Raw genomic sequence first — 15,403 nt, forward strand, 5'->3', positions numbered from 1 at the left:
GGGACTTCAGTTGGGATGACCATTTTTAGAGGCAAGATTCAAATACAAACAATTGGGAGTGATGGGAGGCCTTTAGTACAATAAAGCATCCAGACTTACTCCAGAGACAGTAACTCATTCAATCAATTTTCTATATTAAGTTTTCTTTGCATTAAATAAAGCCTTTTAAGAACACCTCCCCCTCACTTGCATACATTGATCTGAAACTATATGGCTCAAGGAAAAGCTTATTGCTACAGCAGACCACTAAAAATGAAGGAATTGAGATTATTAGAAGTCACGGCATGCCTTCTCCCTTCTTTCCTGTGTGTCATCCCCAGATAAAGCCAGTGTTATAAACAACTTTCAGCAAACTATGGAACAAAAATCTCTTTTGAGTATATTAATCTATTTCCAAAGCACAGATGTTCAGGGAGGAGAGATCCTGAATAATTTTTATCCTGTTTCTAACAACAGACCCACGGCAGCAGCATCCCCCCAGTGCAGGTGGGAGCACCGAGCCCCCCGTGCTGCTGCCCCTGAGCCTGGCACAGCAGCTGGGCACCAGCTTTGCTCCCAGCACTGGGACAGCACAAGCACGTTAAGCACACAGTGCCAGCTGGAGTTGCAGCTGCACTTTGTGTTACCTTCCAATTTCACCAACCATGAGATGTGCTTCACCTGCTGGGTGCAGCCCTGGGAACAGGTCTCAGTGATTCAGCCCTCACACTCCTCTCGCTTCCCATCCTGTGTTCTGATTGTCCTGCAGGTCGGGAGCTCCTCAGTGTGTTTCCATCCTGCTTTTATTAACCTTTCCTCTGGGTTCCCTCACCAATTTTTGGCGTCCTCTGTATGTGACAGCCCCCTCCCTGTGAAACAGATACCTCACAACTCCGAGGACAGACTCAGGGCAAGAGTACCTTCTGTTCACATTTCATCCCCAGTGTTGAGCAAAGCACATGGCTGGGCTCAGATCAGCTCCCATGGAGCTCGTGCTGCTGCCCACAGGCTCCAGATGGAAGAATATTAATGTCCACAGCAGTAACTGCTGAAACCACAGCCCCTTGTCTGAGCCTTTTTGACTTTTCATAGAAGGAGATCTTCCTTCTACAGCATGTATTTGCCCAGAACTCCTCATGGGGTCCCTCTCCTTTGTGATTTATTGATGAGACAAACCAGGAGGAAGCCAGAGAACTGTCGACCTCACTGCAGGACAGAGGAGGAACTTCACCTTGCAGAGGGGCAGGTTAGATCCAAAACATGCTCAGAAATAAGATGCCCAGCCCTGGAGCCACCACTGCCCCACTGCTGTGTGCTGCCAACACAGAGCAGCTCCCAGTTCATCTACAGTGAGGAACAAGGGGGTAACCATCAATGTTTTGGCTTTTCTTCTGCCATAAGCATAACTGAGGGAGCTCAACAGAAAGGTGAATTCTGCCAATAGGTATCACCCCAGTCTACGTGGCACAATTAAATAGAATTTTATTTTCAATAAATATACAATCTGCATCATACCAGACAATATGCTGTGAAAAAATAAAATGTACAGAAGCAACCAACAGGACAGCTTGACCGTAACTAAGTTCGCTTGGTGACCTGGAGAACTACCAGGGTTAACACACACAACACAGAAAGAGCCACTGCAGTCTGTGAGAGAATTAAAATTGTGTATTTTGGGTCTTCTTAACCGCAAAAGTCCCTGCAGGAGGTTTCTTTTGCACAGCACAAGTTTGGAAAGATGCGAGCTGGTTTTCCCAGTACAAATGGTATTGGAAATGTTTATTTTGCTATATCATCACTGTATCTACTACACACACAGACTGCTATCGAGAGTGGCAGGTCTCACTGCTGACGGGACATCAGATCCATCTGACGTGGGGCCGCACAGCCACACGTGTGCCCCGGCACACAAACGCACGCACTAACAGGAGCTTAATTCTGTTAAAACTAGTACAAGGACAAAACTGGAGTCAGAATCGATTTCACCACAGGTTCTACTGTTTAAAAAAATACTCTAGCCTAATTACCACGTTCACCAACGAGAGCACATGGGTACTTATATCTCTGAGAGGATGAGCCATGGATTTGGACTGGAAGGACAGCAGAGGCAACTCCCAACTCCTCCACCCACTCTGCGCTCACCATGGCACCTCCACGTGCAGCCCATGCCGCCCGGCCACGCGCTCTGCCACGCGGGATGCAAACAGCTGAGCGGTGCCGGGGGCAAGCAGCGAGAGGTCTGGCCCCAGGGGAACAGCCAGGACCCGGTGGGACATGGTTCACAGACGCCAGTGCGGCCAGTTGGGTGCTGGCAGCTGCTTCAATCCAACAGAGCTGCTGTGGGGTGTGTGTAGGGTGTGAGGTGGGGTGTTTTGGTCACTGGTTTATTGTTTTATCTTGTCCGCCTGCTTGGTCTGGCTGCCATTCGTCTCCCACCTCATGTCACCTCCAGGGATGCCGGGGAGACGCGGTCGCACTCCTCCCGGGACCGCAGGCTGTGCCACTGCTCCACGGCCGTCCGGTGCGCGTTCAGCATCCGGCGCCAGTGGTTGGACTCGGGGGCACCTGTCGAGTACTGCCCGATCACGATCCTCCCAATGAAGTCATTGCTGCTCTTCACGTTGTGCCCGTAGACTGGGGAGAGCAGAAACAGAGACCGGTCAAGACAAAGGCACCGCTCGTCCACCCAGAGCCCTGCCCCAGGAAACCAAATATCCTCCACACGTCCCCTCACACTGTGTGCCAGATGCCGGCATTTTTGGTATGTGACTCAGCACCTCAAAAATGTTAGAGACCAAAACAGGAGTTTGGAAGGAATAAAATAAGCTGTACTACCAACTAAAATACAATTCAAATAAGCAAAACACAGATCCACAGTTATGGAATTTAGCAAGAACAGGTGAAGTAGAATCATACAGTGGTTTGGGTTGGAAGGGACCTCAAAGATCATCCAGTTCCAGCTCCCCTGCCATAGGCAGGGATACCATCCACTAGAGCAGGTTGCTCAAAGCCCTTTGTGTCTGGCCTTGAAGCAGAATTACATCATGTAAAGAAGTGCCAAAAGCTCTGCCTGGGCATCGTGAAATGACAAAAGCAACCCTGCAACCTGTGCCTGGGGAAATGCAGAAGCAGCATCTCACACTCTCCTCCTCCAAATGCACGTAACCCAAACCGCTCCAGTGCTAATTGACAGCCTTCCTGACTGGAAGACAGGAACTACACATGTCCAGGCTGTCAGCAGGATGTTTACACGGAAAAGATTTGCCATAATTATCACTGCAGCTACTTGTTAGAAGACCGGGAAAGAAACTGGGGGAGAGACATCAACTCCACACCCCATCCTTTGGATTAGCCCAGTCTCCTGGAACAAAAGGCAAACCCTAATGATGGGCCCGATCCTGGGAAAGGTTGAACACTCCCACTAGACAGGAGCAAAAGCACTTTGTGTGCTACGAATTGAAGCCCTGCTTTGGCTCATTAGAAAGTTGAATTAAAAGTCTTTGCAAGCTGAAGCCAGGATATCCACAGGCACTGGCTGGAATATTAAGGATTAAAAAATCTCCTCAGGAAAGAGAGGGATTTTTAAGAACAAATGTCTGCAGGAGATCCAAATCCAGCCAGGCTTGCGCAGCAAGAGCATGTTCAGTGTGGAGTGGAGCCGTGAGCCCAGCACTGCCATCGCTGCCCCTGCCAGCAGCACCAGCTCCCCAGGGCTGCTGGAAACCAGCACTGGCAGCAAAGCTACATCTGGGATCCCTCACAGCACACCCTTCCAGGCAGGCAGGACACTGAGCACTATGCACTTGACCCCACTTTTAGTGGGGCACCTTTGTCAAGGCTGCATATTTCCTATTATAATACACCCCACAATTGATTAATGTTACTTTAATGTGGCACTTCGTCACCTCCACGCTCTGCAAAGGCTTGTTCCCCATCACTGCACCAGTCTGGGATCTTATTCCCTGGGTGACTCAGGCACCACCTGCCAGTGCAGTCCCAAAATCAAGCTGAGCAAGGTTACATCTCACTATATCCCTTCCAACAGCTCTGACATACACAGTTCATGGGCAGAGATGTTTCTGCCCACCAAATTACCTGTGGATATTTTAGGTAATGGCAAACCTTCAAATGCCCAAGTAATTTGTCCAAATAATTTCCCTAAAAAACCCACTCCGCAACTCAGACTCCTGTAAGTTTATCTTCAAACAATGATTTGGGGTTCACTACCCCAGCAGGAAGACTGCAGCTGTTCTGCCCATCACCAGCAGCTATCTAGGGGTGACGCCATCAACTCTCTGAGATGTGTTGCTGAGCAAGTGCCCCTGTCAAGAGGCCAGGCTGGTGTTATTTGGAAAGGCCACCTTCTGAGGATGTGGTGAGGAATTTTAAGCCATGCATTTCCAACTAGTACACAGCTTGTCACGGTTATTAACGAGTTCTCCTACAAAGCAATGGATCACAAGCATAGCTAGCAGGACTATACTAAATGTCCTGCTATGATTTATTAGCCTAGAGGAATCAAATATTGTGATAAAATTTATGTGCCATGTAAAAGTACCCCCAAAACAAATTTTTAAACAGGATTTTTTCCATCTTTTTTTTTTTCCATTCTTTTTTTTTCCAAAATGAAAGAAAATGAAAAAAAATGAAAGAAAATCTTGGGAGACAATACTAAGTAATTTAAACCAAGAAGTCTTACAGGCCATCAATTAATCATAGGATAAATTAACAGTGGGGAAGTACCCCAGGCATACAAATTCTTCAAAAACATTCCATGCCAGGACTGTAAAACAAGCAGGTGTCCTAAGTAAGGGGACCTGTTATTTTACTGTTGATCCAAGTATTCTGAATTCCTGTAATGCAACTTGTTAATCTCATCGTGTCAGGTAATAAGCATGCTGAGTCCTTTGGGGTATTAATGAGCTAATTATACAAGCACTGTTGCTTCTATCATTAACTAGTGTAGAGAGCACAGAGACTTATTGCTGAAGAACAGGGAAGACATTTTCCAAGGCCAAATGCTTACACACACACAGACCATAAGAGGTGGCACTAGATCGATCTCAGGTTAACAAACTCGCAGCTTCACCACAGCAGCCTTCTCAAAAGATGAGAGATCTTTGTGGGCCAAAAATTCTGATCCACTCATCAGTTCATGAGCCTTTTAAACTCAAGGACATGCTTTTCTGAGAGGCTAACTGCTGTATTGCACTCACAAATGGCCAGGATTTGCTGAGCAATTTGCTGATGGCTGAGTGGTACCGAGCTGTGGAACCTTACCCAGGAGAAGCTGGTATTGTGAAAATAAGCTCTTTCCTTTGCTCACATTCAGGAGCACAATTTTTCCTGTTGCTATCATTGGTTCTTCCAAGAACAGCTTGGAAAAGAGAACTGTAGGAGCCCAGGGGCCCAGGAGAGCAGCCAAAAGCAGAGGCTGGCTGTGTCATCGTGCCGTGGGCTTCTGTCCTGGCACAAGGAGGGGGAGCAGCTCCCCAAGTCCTCCTTCAGCTGCAGCAATCACTTCTCAAACACAGGAGCAACCGTTTCCTTGAGCATCAACAAGCAACCACCAGCCACTGCTGCGCTGTTTACACTCCTGTCTGACACTTCAGCCTGCTCCAAAACCCTGCAGAAGCAGTTACCATCACACTCTTGAAACAGACCCCTCAGGTACTCATGGACTGACAAGGGCTCCTTGTGCTCAGCCTCAGGAAGTAAAAAGCACCTGCTCTTTCCTTCCAGCTTCTTCCACAACAGGTAGAGGTGGAGAAGCCCCTGTGGTCCAGCCACGGGCAGCAGCTGAGCACTGCTCCATGCTCCAAGCTCAGGTGACAGTACAGGACTGAACTGTGTTCCCCGATGCCTGAGCATCCCCTGACATAGTCTGAAAGGAGCTCAGAGTAAACTTCAGATTAAATCTCCCCTTGGCCACAAAAAACAGTAAATCCGTAGAGCTGCTCAGAGGCAGAAAATGAAGTAATTATCATCTGGGATTTTCAGACTGACCCAGACTCTGGTTATGAACAGGTAGATGCTGCTTTCCATTTAAGAAACCTATTTTCCTGACAGAAACTATACACCTGATCTCATGAGCTTTTTTCCTACCATCAGGGTAATTTACACAATAGCAACATCCATTTCTAGGCCAACACAGAGCAGAAAGCAATTAAAGAAGCAGAGGTCAAACCAATTCCTTCTGCAGCTGCTCTTCACCGAGGGATGCATTTGGAAACAGAAAGGCTCCTTAAAAAGAAATTCTTCATAATAGAAATGCTGAAATACAGAAAAAAATTGGGTTCACTTATGTCCATTAAATGGGTTGAATTCTTGAGAACAAGTTACATGGTGTAAATAAAACATTTTCACGTTATACACTTATTGAGGCAGCACTCCTAAATGATGCATATCAAAGTGATGGGGCCCTCAGTGCCACATGAAACATCTTTGGGGTAAGGGCCCATGTGCCCCACAGGGCTCCTGCACAGGAGGGATGGCTGAGGGCCCCCCAGCCTGGCTGCCTGCTCCCTGCAGGGCTGAGAGCACAGCACGGTGGGTATCAGGCACTGCACAGCCCAGAGCTTCTCCCCAGCAGGGCAGCGACTTCCAGGGGATGTGATGACACTGGAGCTCCAACATCTGGCTCCAGGTGCAACTCCAGCCTGAGCTTTCCCCTTGTCTTCTACCAACCTCAGTCACATGGAATTGCATTTTACCAGTCAACTGTTTTGCATGTCACTACATAACCAACCCATGAGGTTGCCTAGGTGGCATCAGCCCTGGCACCAGATCCGGCCAAAACACCCTTTACCTTCCCCTTTGCCACCACACTGAGACTTGCAAACTGCCTACCTGTGAAGAGCACGACTGCAAAGCATTTGTCATCTGTGAGTTATGTGCAATAGTACAATTTAAGCTGGCATTTCAGATACTAATTCATCCTTTGATTGAACTTATTAGCAGCTTTGGAATGACCAGGGAGGAGCACTGACTCAGAAAATTTCCTTAAGCTAACTTCAAGGCTACCAGTACCATATATGTGATGGGGAAAAGCTTGTGACTTGCAGCTGGGGCCGGTCACAAAACCTCTGCACTTCCTGCAAACCCTTTTTCAGATGTGCTCAGCAGTTACTCAGCAGTTAAGGCTGTGCTGCACCACCAAGTACGGCCGCACAGCGCCTCTGCTGCTGCCTCTCTGGGAGTAACAGCAGAGGAATCTCAGCGTGCTGGAACAGCTGAGAGCTCCAGCACAAGCACCTAACTCTTCTTCAGCCACCTACATCGTTACCTGCAACACAATTAAAACCATTTAACTCAGAGAAAAGAAAAATAAGCAAAAACATGCCCAAGGCTGCAAATGGGCAACTGAGGACACAGGTCTCACAGGTTCTCTGGCAGAACCACACACTGTTTGCACTGACCCATCAGCACTTCCTGCACTTCCCACTTCACCCTCAGCGCTTGGCAAGGTCTCAGAAAGTGCCCCTTCACACACCTGCCCCACTTGGGCAGGCAGTGCCTCAACCCACCCTCGGCAGGCAGGAGCCAGTGCCCAGCCCTCTCTGTGCTGACCACCAAGCGCTGCCACCAGCCACTGGGGGTGAGCTGTCAGGTTAAGTAGGACTGAAAACTAATTCTGAACTGCTTGACATCAATACTGAAAAGCTATTTAGCACAAAGAGGTGCTGCAAGGAGCAGCAGCAGCTGGGCTAATGATGCACACCGAGAAGGTCACAGGTATGGACCAAATCCTGCCCCTTGCTCCCTGAGCGTGGTCCATCATATTTAGTAGAGAGGAGAGAAAAGCACAGGAGAAGATGCCGTGGTTTCACATTTATCAATTTAATCTCTGTCAGGCTCCGATGTGCACGTAAAACTCACTTCCCAGCCTCTCCTCTGTGAGACTGCTCCCTGCAATGTCTGCACCTGCCCAGTTCCAGAGGGAACTGGAACTACTCGAGCGTGTGGCCGAATCCTGGCACAGCTCCAGCATCCAGCTGATGCTCCACGAGGGAGAATGCCACCACAACAGGACACTCTCTTTGGAAAATCATCTCCCTCCCTCAAGGGCAGCCCCTGTGCTCTGGCTGGGGCACCCAGGGAAGGGGACCCTGCTGATGCACCCTGAGCCAGGCATTTGCCTAAGCAGGGTCTGGCCTCAGACAGGGAGAGGAAAGTCCCGTAGGAGACAGCAGGGACCCAGGGTGCAGGGAAAGTGCAAGAGCACAAGTGTGTCTTACAGGGATCTCAAGGGCATGCAGGGATGACACCTCATGAAATTACCTCATCAGGAGAAACTGGAGTAACGGGCTGGATGTATCTATCACGACAGCCCAGAGGATACTGAAAAGGAGTATCTACAGCTGGCTTTTTCCAACTCCAATTCCTCCTTTTTTTAAAATCGCATCTTAATTCTCTGCACTATGAGCCCCAGATCCAACAAAGCACACGGATGGTTTCACGCGTATTTACACACCTCACACAAAGAGAGGCTCCAGCACCAACCCCATACAGCACCTCCATACAGCACCTGCACGAAGGCAGGGATGGTCGTGAGGGAGAGGCAGCCTCTGCCTGCACGACCATCTCCTCTGATGGCCACGGCCAGGCACAGGCATTCCATTTCCAGACACTGCTCTGCCACCCACAGCAGCTCCCACCACCAAGACTTTTCCTCATTTGATACACGGGGAGATTCTGGCCTTGTGAGACATTTGAGCAATTCCTTTCACCACAGTGTGACCCAAACAAGATGGAGAGGCAACACTGCTTAAATTAAGGGGCTTGGCAAAAGCAGTAAGCACCGATCATCCTGGAGAGAGGGGGACTTGCTCCTTTCTTTAGGAGAAAAAGATTCCCCCAAAATTCCAGAGAACTCCAGCACAAGCCATTTCTGCCACATCTGATGTGGTACATTTAATAACTAAGGCCACTTGAAGAACCTAATTCTGCCTTCTAAGCAAGCAACAGATTGGCTCAGGAAGCATTAGCATATTGTTGCTCTCACCAGGATTAATGGTGTTTCACTCCTCCTCGTTGAAGAAGCCAGTGTGCTGCAAAAAGCCAAATCCATCCACAGAGCATCTTCCCTGAGTGACCCTGGGCCAGGATTGGGGCTGCAGGACTCCACTCAGTACCTCCAACCAACCCTTGCCGCCTGCTCTGCTCTCACCTGCTCCAGGCTGACAGACAGCATCTGTCATGGAGGGGGACATCCAATCCCCCACAGATGGGGATTGAGAATTGAGAGCAACAGGGACCTTCCTCCTCCCAAAGGGGATTTGAAGCCTTTGCATTGTACCTCTGCAGAGAGGCTCTGCCAGGCAGGGCAGGCTTCAGGAGGCCACTGTCTCCCCCTGCCAGCACATCTCCCTGTGCCCTTCTCCCAGCACCCTGAGGTGTCCTCACGAGACCTGCTGGGACACCTGGAGTGGCCACAGCCCCTGGAGCAACCTGGAGCAGTGCACTGCTCTCCTCAGACTTGGGCATGGACCATATGGTGTCTGCTGCATAAATGCATCAAGTGTTTTATAATGCCAGACACAAAGGCCAAATTCTGATCTAAATTAAACAGGTATAAATCCCCAGAAAACCCGGTGCTGACATCAATGGTTTTTTCCATTTTTTCTCCTTTGGCTAAAGTGGGATTACACAGGTTTAAGCAAGGATTAGACTTTGCTTCTGAGCTCCAGATATGGGAAATATACAGACAGTCCAACACTTCAGAAAGACACATTTAATAGACATTAAGAAACAATTTTCCAGCGTCAAGCTGTCTAATTATCCATCCATCTAAAAGATGCTATGGTGCCCAACACAATAGTGTTTAAAAAAAGAAACCACTTCTTCCACCAGCATTCCACCATGGGGAAAAAAAACAAACAGTTTAGTTTGACTCATACATTAGGGAAGATTTGTTCCCCATATATGTGTGCAAAACACAAAGTGCCTGAATGTTTGTTGGGGTTTTTTTTGTTGCAAAGAAAAAGCAACAAGAGAAAGGAGAGATGAGCATCTGAGTCAGCAAGTCAAAATGTATATGTGTGATGACTCCAGATACATGCTGTTTTCCATCCTGGCATCTCAAGGTCATGCTTCCACACAGCCAGGGAAATCAAAATTCAGATGTATTTCAGGGGAAGCCTGAGGACAAAAACATTATCAACCTTCAACCTGCTCAGCTAACTGAGATATTTCAAAATCAGTCTGTTAATTAAAAAAATACCACTGAAAAGCCTTGCTATCTCTGCATCCTGTTCACGGAACATTTACAAATCTCATGTAGCAGGCAAACACCAGAAACATCACCTTGTCTCCAACATCTACACCACAAATCTGACCAGCAGAGTTGATGGTGAAAGACAAACAGTGTTAAGGGCTGAAGAGAGAATGCTCGTGAGCTGCACCCTCAGCCAGCACTTACAGGGAAGATCTCACCAGCTGTCACACACATATCAAGGGCAACTTCTCCACCAACAAGCAAACTCTAGCCCAGTCTGCTTCCCTCCCCCAGGCAGAGCATCCTGTCCTGCTGGAGCCATGGCCAACTTCCACAGGGCAATGGGGCAGTGGGATGAGCCCCACCACTGCTCTCCATCAGATACCATCAGCCCCAGTGCTGTCCTAGCTCCAGCTACACTCCCAGCCAGGTCAGATGGCAAAGCAGGTTTTCCCTCTGCAATTGCACAGACAGTACCCTGAGCACGAAAATGATTTTTCCCTCTTTGGGGACTCTGGTCTCTTCACAAGCCATAAAGATCCTGCCACTGTAAACACGTACAAGAGCTTATTTAAATGGAGAAAGACACACACAGTCACCACGAGGACCTTGGGGAGATAAATATTCCCTAACTGTGAATGCTGAAGGTTGCCTTTTTTATGGTAAGCGATCAAAAGATGTTAACGAGTCACCGAGATGCAGTTTGCCCTGGAGTGCTGATGGTTTTTATTGGGCCATCTGGGCTTTACTGCAACACAAACAGCATTACTGACGATTGTTATTAACAACATTATAATCATTAACAAAATACTCAGTGCTCAGATTTCAGGTGTTGTCCACCCTCCCGCTGCACAGCCCAGGATTTCTGAAGGTTAGGCTGGGATTTAGAGGACAGCCTGCCCAAAATCCAGCAGTGGGGACAGCACAGGGTCTCTAGGCACCCAGCATCCAGCTCTCCTGAGCACAGAGGCTGCATCTCAAATAATCTTTTTTCTTCTTGGAAATGACAGCTGGCAGCCCTGCTGTCAGGACCAAATTCCACCTTCCCCTTACCACTGGACAAAGAGTAACCAACACCTTTGTTCACAGGTGTACACAGTTAGGAGAACACCCTGCCTTTCACAGCCTGCCCCATTTCTCTGCAGCAGGTGAGCCCATGACTTGCCTGCACTCAAGCACAAGGTGGCACATGGGGGGATGATGTCAAGTTGCCAAAAAAACAGGAAGTGGATAAAAGAACCATCCAAGAGTGCATTTCTGTTAGATATGGCTGCTTATTACCTAGACAACATATTTGATAGAGTAAATGAAAAATCAAACATCATCTCCACCAGCCGTTGACTCACTCATCATCTTTTTTTTTTTCCTCAGGACATGAGACTTGTTATGAGTATCAGTGGCTTTCCTGGTTTCAGCCTCTTTTGGTGAGAAGCTGTGAACAGACAATACTTGCAGCAGCAATCCTGACCCTGGATGCCTCTTCCTGGAGAGGACATCTCCACCTGAGCTCATCCCACCTCATTTTAGGCACTAAACTGGGACATGTGAGTTAATGTGGAGTGACAACTCCAGTAAGCATTAGAGGTAGGAACAGAGGGCAAGGCGGAAAGGCAGCTTGTACAAGGTGTCCTGCACTAATGTGGAAGGAGAAGCATTTTGGTCTGTAAATGCCAATAATTTACAGTATTGAATCCTTATATGCCTAAGGAGGAGGAAGGATCAAAGAATCAGCCCAACCACCACCTTTCCCAATCTTGGCTAATGCAAAGCTGTCTCTGTGCACCCCATCTTGGAGGCACCCCCTGCCCCCCTCCTAATCCAGCCATGCTTCAACCCTGGCTTTGGTCTGAGTCCAGCTCTCCAGAGCACCACCAGGAAAGCAGGGAGCAGGACGGTGCCTTACTGTCCACTCACAATGCTTGCACACACAGTCCTGGCTAAATCACAGCAAAATGGTGGAGAAATCCTTACTAGAGTGCACTAAACCCAGACGGCTTTATTCAAGATGTGCAACAGAAAAACACACAGGGGAAAAAAAATTAATTCTACTTTGTCTGGATAGTGCCTTACTTTGCAGCGTGGTACCAGCCCCATCAGGAGCCTGGAGCCCCAGCTGATGGGAACTGGCAGGATTCCATGGCTTTCCAGTGAAGCCAAGCCAATGTAAAGACAGCTGCAGACTGGGTCCAAAATATGAAGCCACAGAAAAGGTTCCTCTAAATTATTGAAGACATACTCACTTCTGGCTCCCATGACTGCTTTTACAGCTCCCTCTCTCCATTCAAAGCATCATCACCCACCCGTTAAGCAGGATTATTTTCCTTTTCAATTGGACTTTGACTCAACAGCAAATTTAATTAACTGACCTAATGGACTAGAGCTGTGTATTGGAAAAAAAGAAAAAAAAAAGAAATAAAAAACAACTCCCAACAAAACACACAACAGAAAGAACCATTACTGCAGAAAAAAAAAAAAAACAAAAACAAAACCACCCAAGTTAAACCAAAACACCCAAGCACAGCAGGAGCAGCCAGCCCGAGGACACCCACAGCAGTGCCATACCCAAGCTGTGTGTCACCCTTCAGTCTGAGAGCAGCCAGGAAATCCTGCCCCACCGCTCTTCCAAAAAGCTCTGCACATTCCTTCCCAGCTTTGGAGCCGCTGGGGACATTTCTGGCCTGGGATTATTTATTGCAACGTTCAAAGCAAGCAATATGTCACTTTGAAAGTGAAGCACCACTTACAAGGCTCACCGCTGAAATCCGACTGCATGATGTATGGTGATAATTCAGCCAACTTCCCATTGGCTTATTTTGAGACTACATCCCTTTGCACAGAAAAATTTAATCAGAGATCCACTCATTAATACTGACTTCATCCACTGTGGTGAGGAGCAGCACATTCCCCTCACCCTCCTGTCTGCACACAGCTGCTACTCTGTTTGCCTTTTCTGCTACTAGTAGGAAAAGCGGAAAACAAAGAATAGAGTGTTTCCCACCTGTCACAAGATCACCTGATGGAAGCTTCCAAGAACAAACTCATCGCTGCACATGCAAGGTACAGTCAGGGTGACATGCATGCAAAACAGTGATTAATTATAGATGTTTTGCTGAGGAAATTTCTGAGCATGAAGGGCAAAATTTAAATTGCTGATCAGCATCACTTTTGCTCTAATATGTTTGGAAACAAACTAACGGGTTGGAATTAGCCTCCTTGTACCAGCTTTGACACCTGTATCTGGCATGTAAAAAGTAAAATTAAAATTAAAAAATACTTCAAAATACATCCTTTCTGAAGCAGATTGCTTTCTTTTCATCAAAAAAGGGTGAGTTATGGGTGGAAAGTTGACAAAAAACGTGTTTGTGAAGCATGAGAGCCCAGTGTGGTGGAAGAGTGTGGGTCCCACCACCCAGCCCCTCTGACCCTCCAGACAGCAAGATGGTCTGACCCTGCTCCTGATGGTGCCCGAGCTCCACAGCTCCATGGGCTGGGTGAAACCACAGTGTGAGAGGGAAACCCACCCCTCATCAGGGTCCCTGCAGCCCTGCTCAAGATCTCTCTGCTGGGAAATGGCAGAGAATGCCACCAACCACAGCGGGTCCCTCGCCCAGTGCTGCTGCCCAGCCGGGGACCATCCCTGTGCTCTGCAACTCCTGCTCCCACCAGCACCTCGACTGCCAAGCTCTACTGCCTGGTTTTACGCCTCGAGAACAAAAACAGGAGATTCAGAAATTGTTTAAAAATAAGAATTCCTATCCCAGCCAAACATCTCCAGCGCTGACAAAGCTCTTGAGTGAAGTCAGCCTGGGACTGCTCCTGGCCCACAGCCTGCATGGTCTGTGTCTGGGTCCACCTCAGCTGTGCCACACAGGGCTTGGCACTGAATCTCAGTCCTTCAGAAATAAAGGCATGAACAAACCTGCTTACAGAATAGGAGAGGTCAATGTGAAACACCTCCAGCTGCATCATCTCACCAGCAAACCATGTCGAATTTTTGTCAGTGCCTGGGCTCTGGGATCATTCACTACTGCCCTCTCATTCTTCTAATTTTTGACTTTGTGCCCAAGTTGGCTGTCACTGAGAAGTGCAATTAACGCTCCTGCTCTTCCTCTGCACAAAAGCATTCCAAGTGGCACCAGTTAAGCCAGGATTGACACAGTGTGCTCCCAGCCAGCTCCAGCTGTTGGGTGGCAATGCTGGGAACAGCTTCTGCAGAGGACAGAGTGCAAATTAAGCTTCCCTGGAGACCCCAGCGATGGCCACCCCTTGCAGGGTGGCTACTGGGACAAACACTGCCCTGCATGGGCTCATCTGCACACCCACAACTGCTGCTTTGTTCACCCCAGAGCCAACCATGACCATGCTGAGCCAGTAACACCACCACAATTACCTGTGAACACCAGGCTGGTATTCTCCAACTCTTCCTGTGGAACCTTGAAGCTGAAGGACTCATTGTAGAAGGGATCTATCGTGCCCCGCATGCAGGAGGTCTTCTTAGTTTTTGTTAATTTTAATCCATGAACAAGCTGAATTTTCACAAAGGGATCTGGCAAAAAGCACAAGGCACAGGCTCTGCATTACAGGCATCATGAGTCAGTACCCCTGTTCATGAAGGTTGGGCACTACAGGGATGGACCACGATGAGAAACAGCCTTTGGAAATGGCAGGGACTTGTACCCCCACACTGCTCCCAGGGATTTGCAGTGGAGACAAAAGTCAGGCAGCAGGATTAAAAACAGTCCTTGCCAAAACCACAGTTAATGACAGCCTTGATACAGACCGAGCACACTGTTCTTTTTGGAAAATGCCAATATTCTGGCAGCAGCAGTGGCTGGGGCAGGGAACATGGGAAAAACACCTGAGAACGTAAGCATGAAGCAGTTACCAGCCAGCATGCTCAGAGCCAGCAGGGAGCACTGCCCACGGGTTGCCTTACAGAACACAAGGGGGGAACATTAAAGCTCCTGGTTCCTCACCTCACCCCGGTACAGAGATTTTTACTTCAAATATGGCAAAGGTATTCACAGGGTAAGCGCTCCAAATACTTTCATTATTCTTGGTTATACATTTAATATGAATATCCAGAGCTTTGTATTGATAAGAACTGAGCATCCAAATCCCCCTGGGTCCCCCACAAATTGCTGCCTCACCACTGATGTGCTTTAGAGGCACATATATATAATCTGTGCATGAGTAATGTGAGAAATG

The 15,403-nt window shown here is 48.2% G+C and overlaps 1 protein-coding gene across 1 annotated transcript in view; it reads right to left on the reverse strand.

Moving 5' to 3' along the window:
* Positions 1 to 1,437: 1,437 nt before the first annotated feature.
* The window catches only part of SYT17 (synaptotagmin 17), a 34,095-nt gene continuing 20,129 nt past the window's right edge, over positions 1,438 to 15,403 (reverse strand). Inside the window, exons 7-8 of the mRNA XM_027743986.2 lie at positions 14,586 to 14,741; positions 1,438 to 2,613 (exon numbers count right to left, since the gene is read on the reverse strand). Coding sequence (XP_027599787.1) covers positions 2,417 to 2,613; positions 14,586 to 14,741 — 353 coding nt within the window. The 3' untranslated portion in view covers positions 1,438 to 2,416. The remainder of the gene's footprint in view (positions 2,614 to 14,585; positions 14,742 to 15,403) is intronic.

This window comes from Pipra filicauda, unplaced genomic scaffold (genome assembly GCF_003945595.2).
Source record: "Pipra filicauda isolate LSUMZ 115617 unplaced genomic scaffold, ASM394559v2 scaffold127_size2900866_pilon, whole genome shotgun sequence".
NCBI classification, from domain to species: Eukaryota; Metazoa; Chordata; class Aves; order Passeriformes; family Pipridae; genus Pipra; species Pipra filicauda.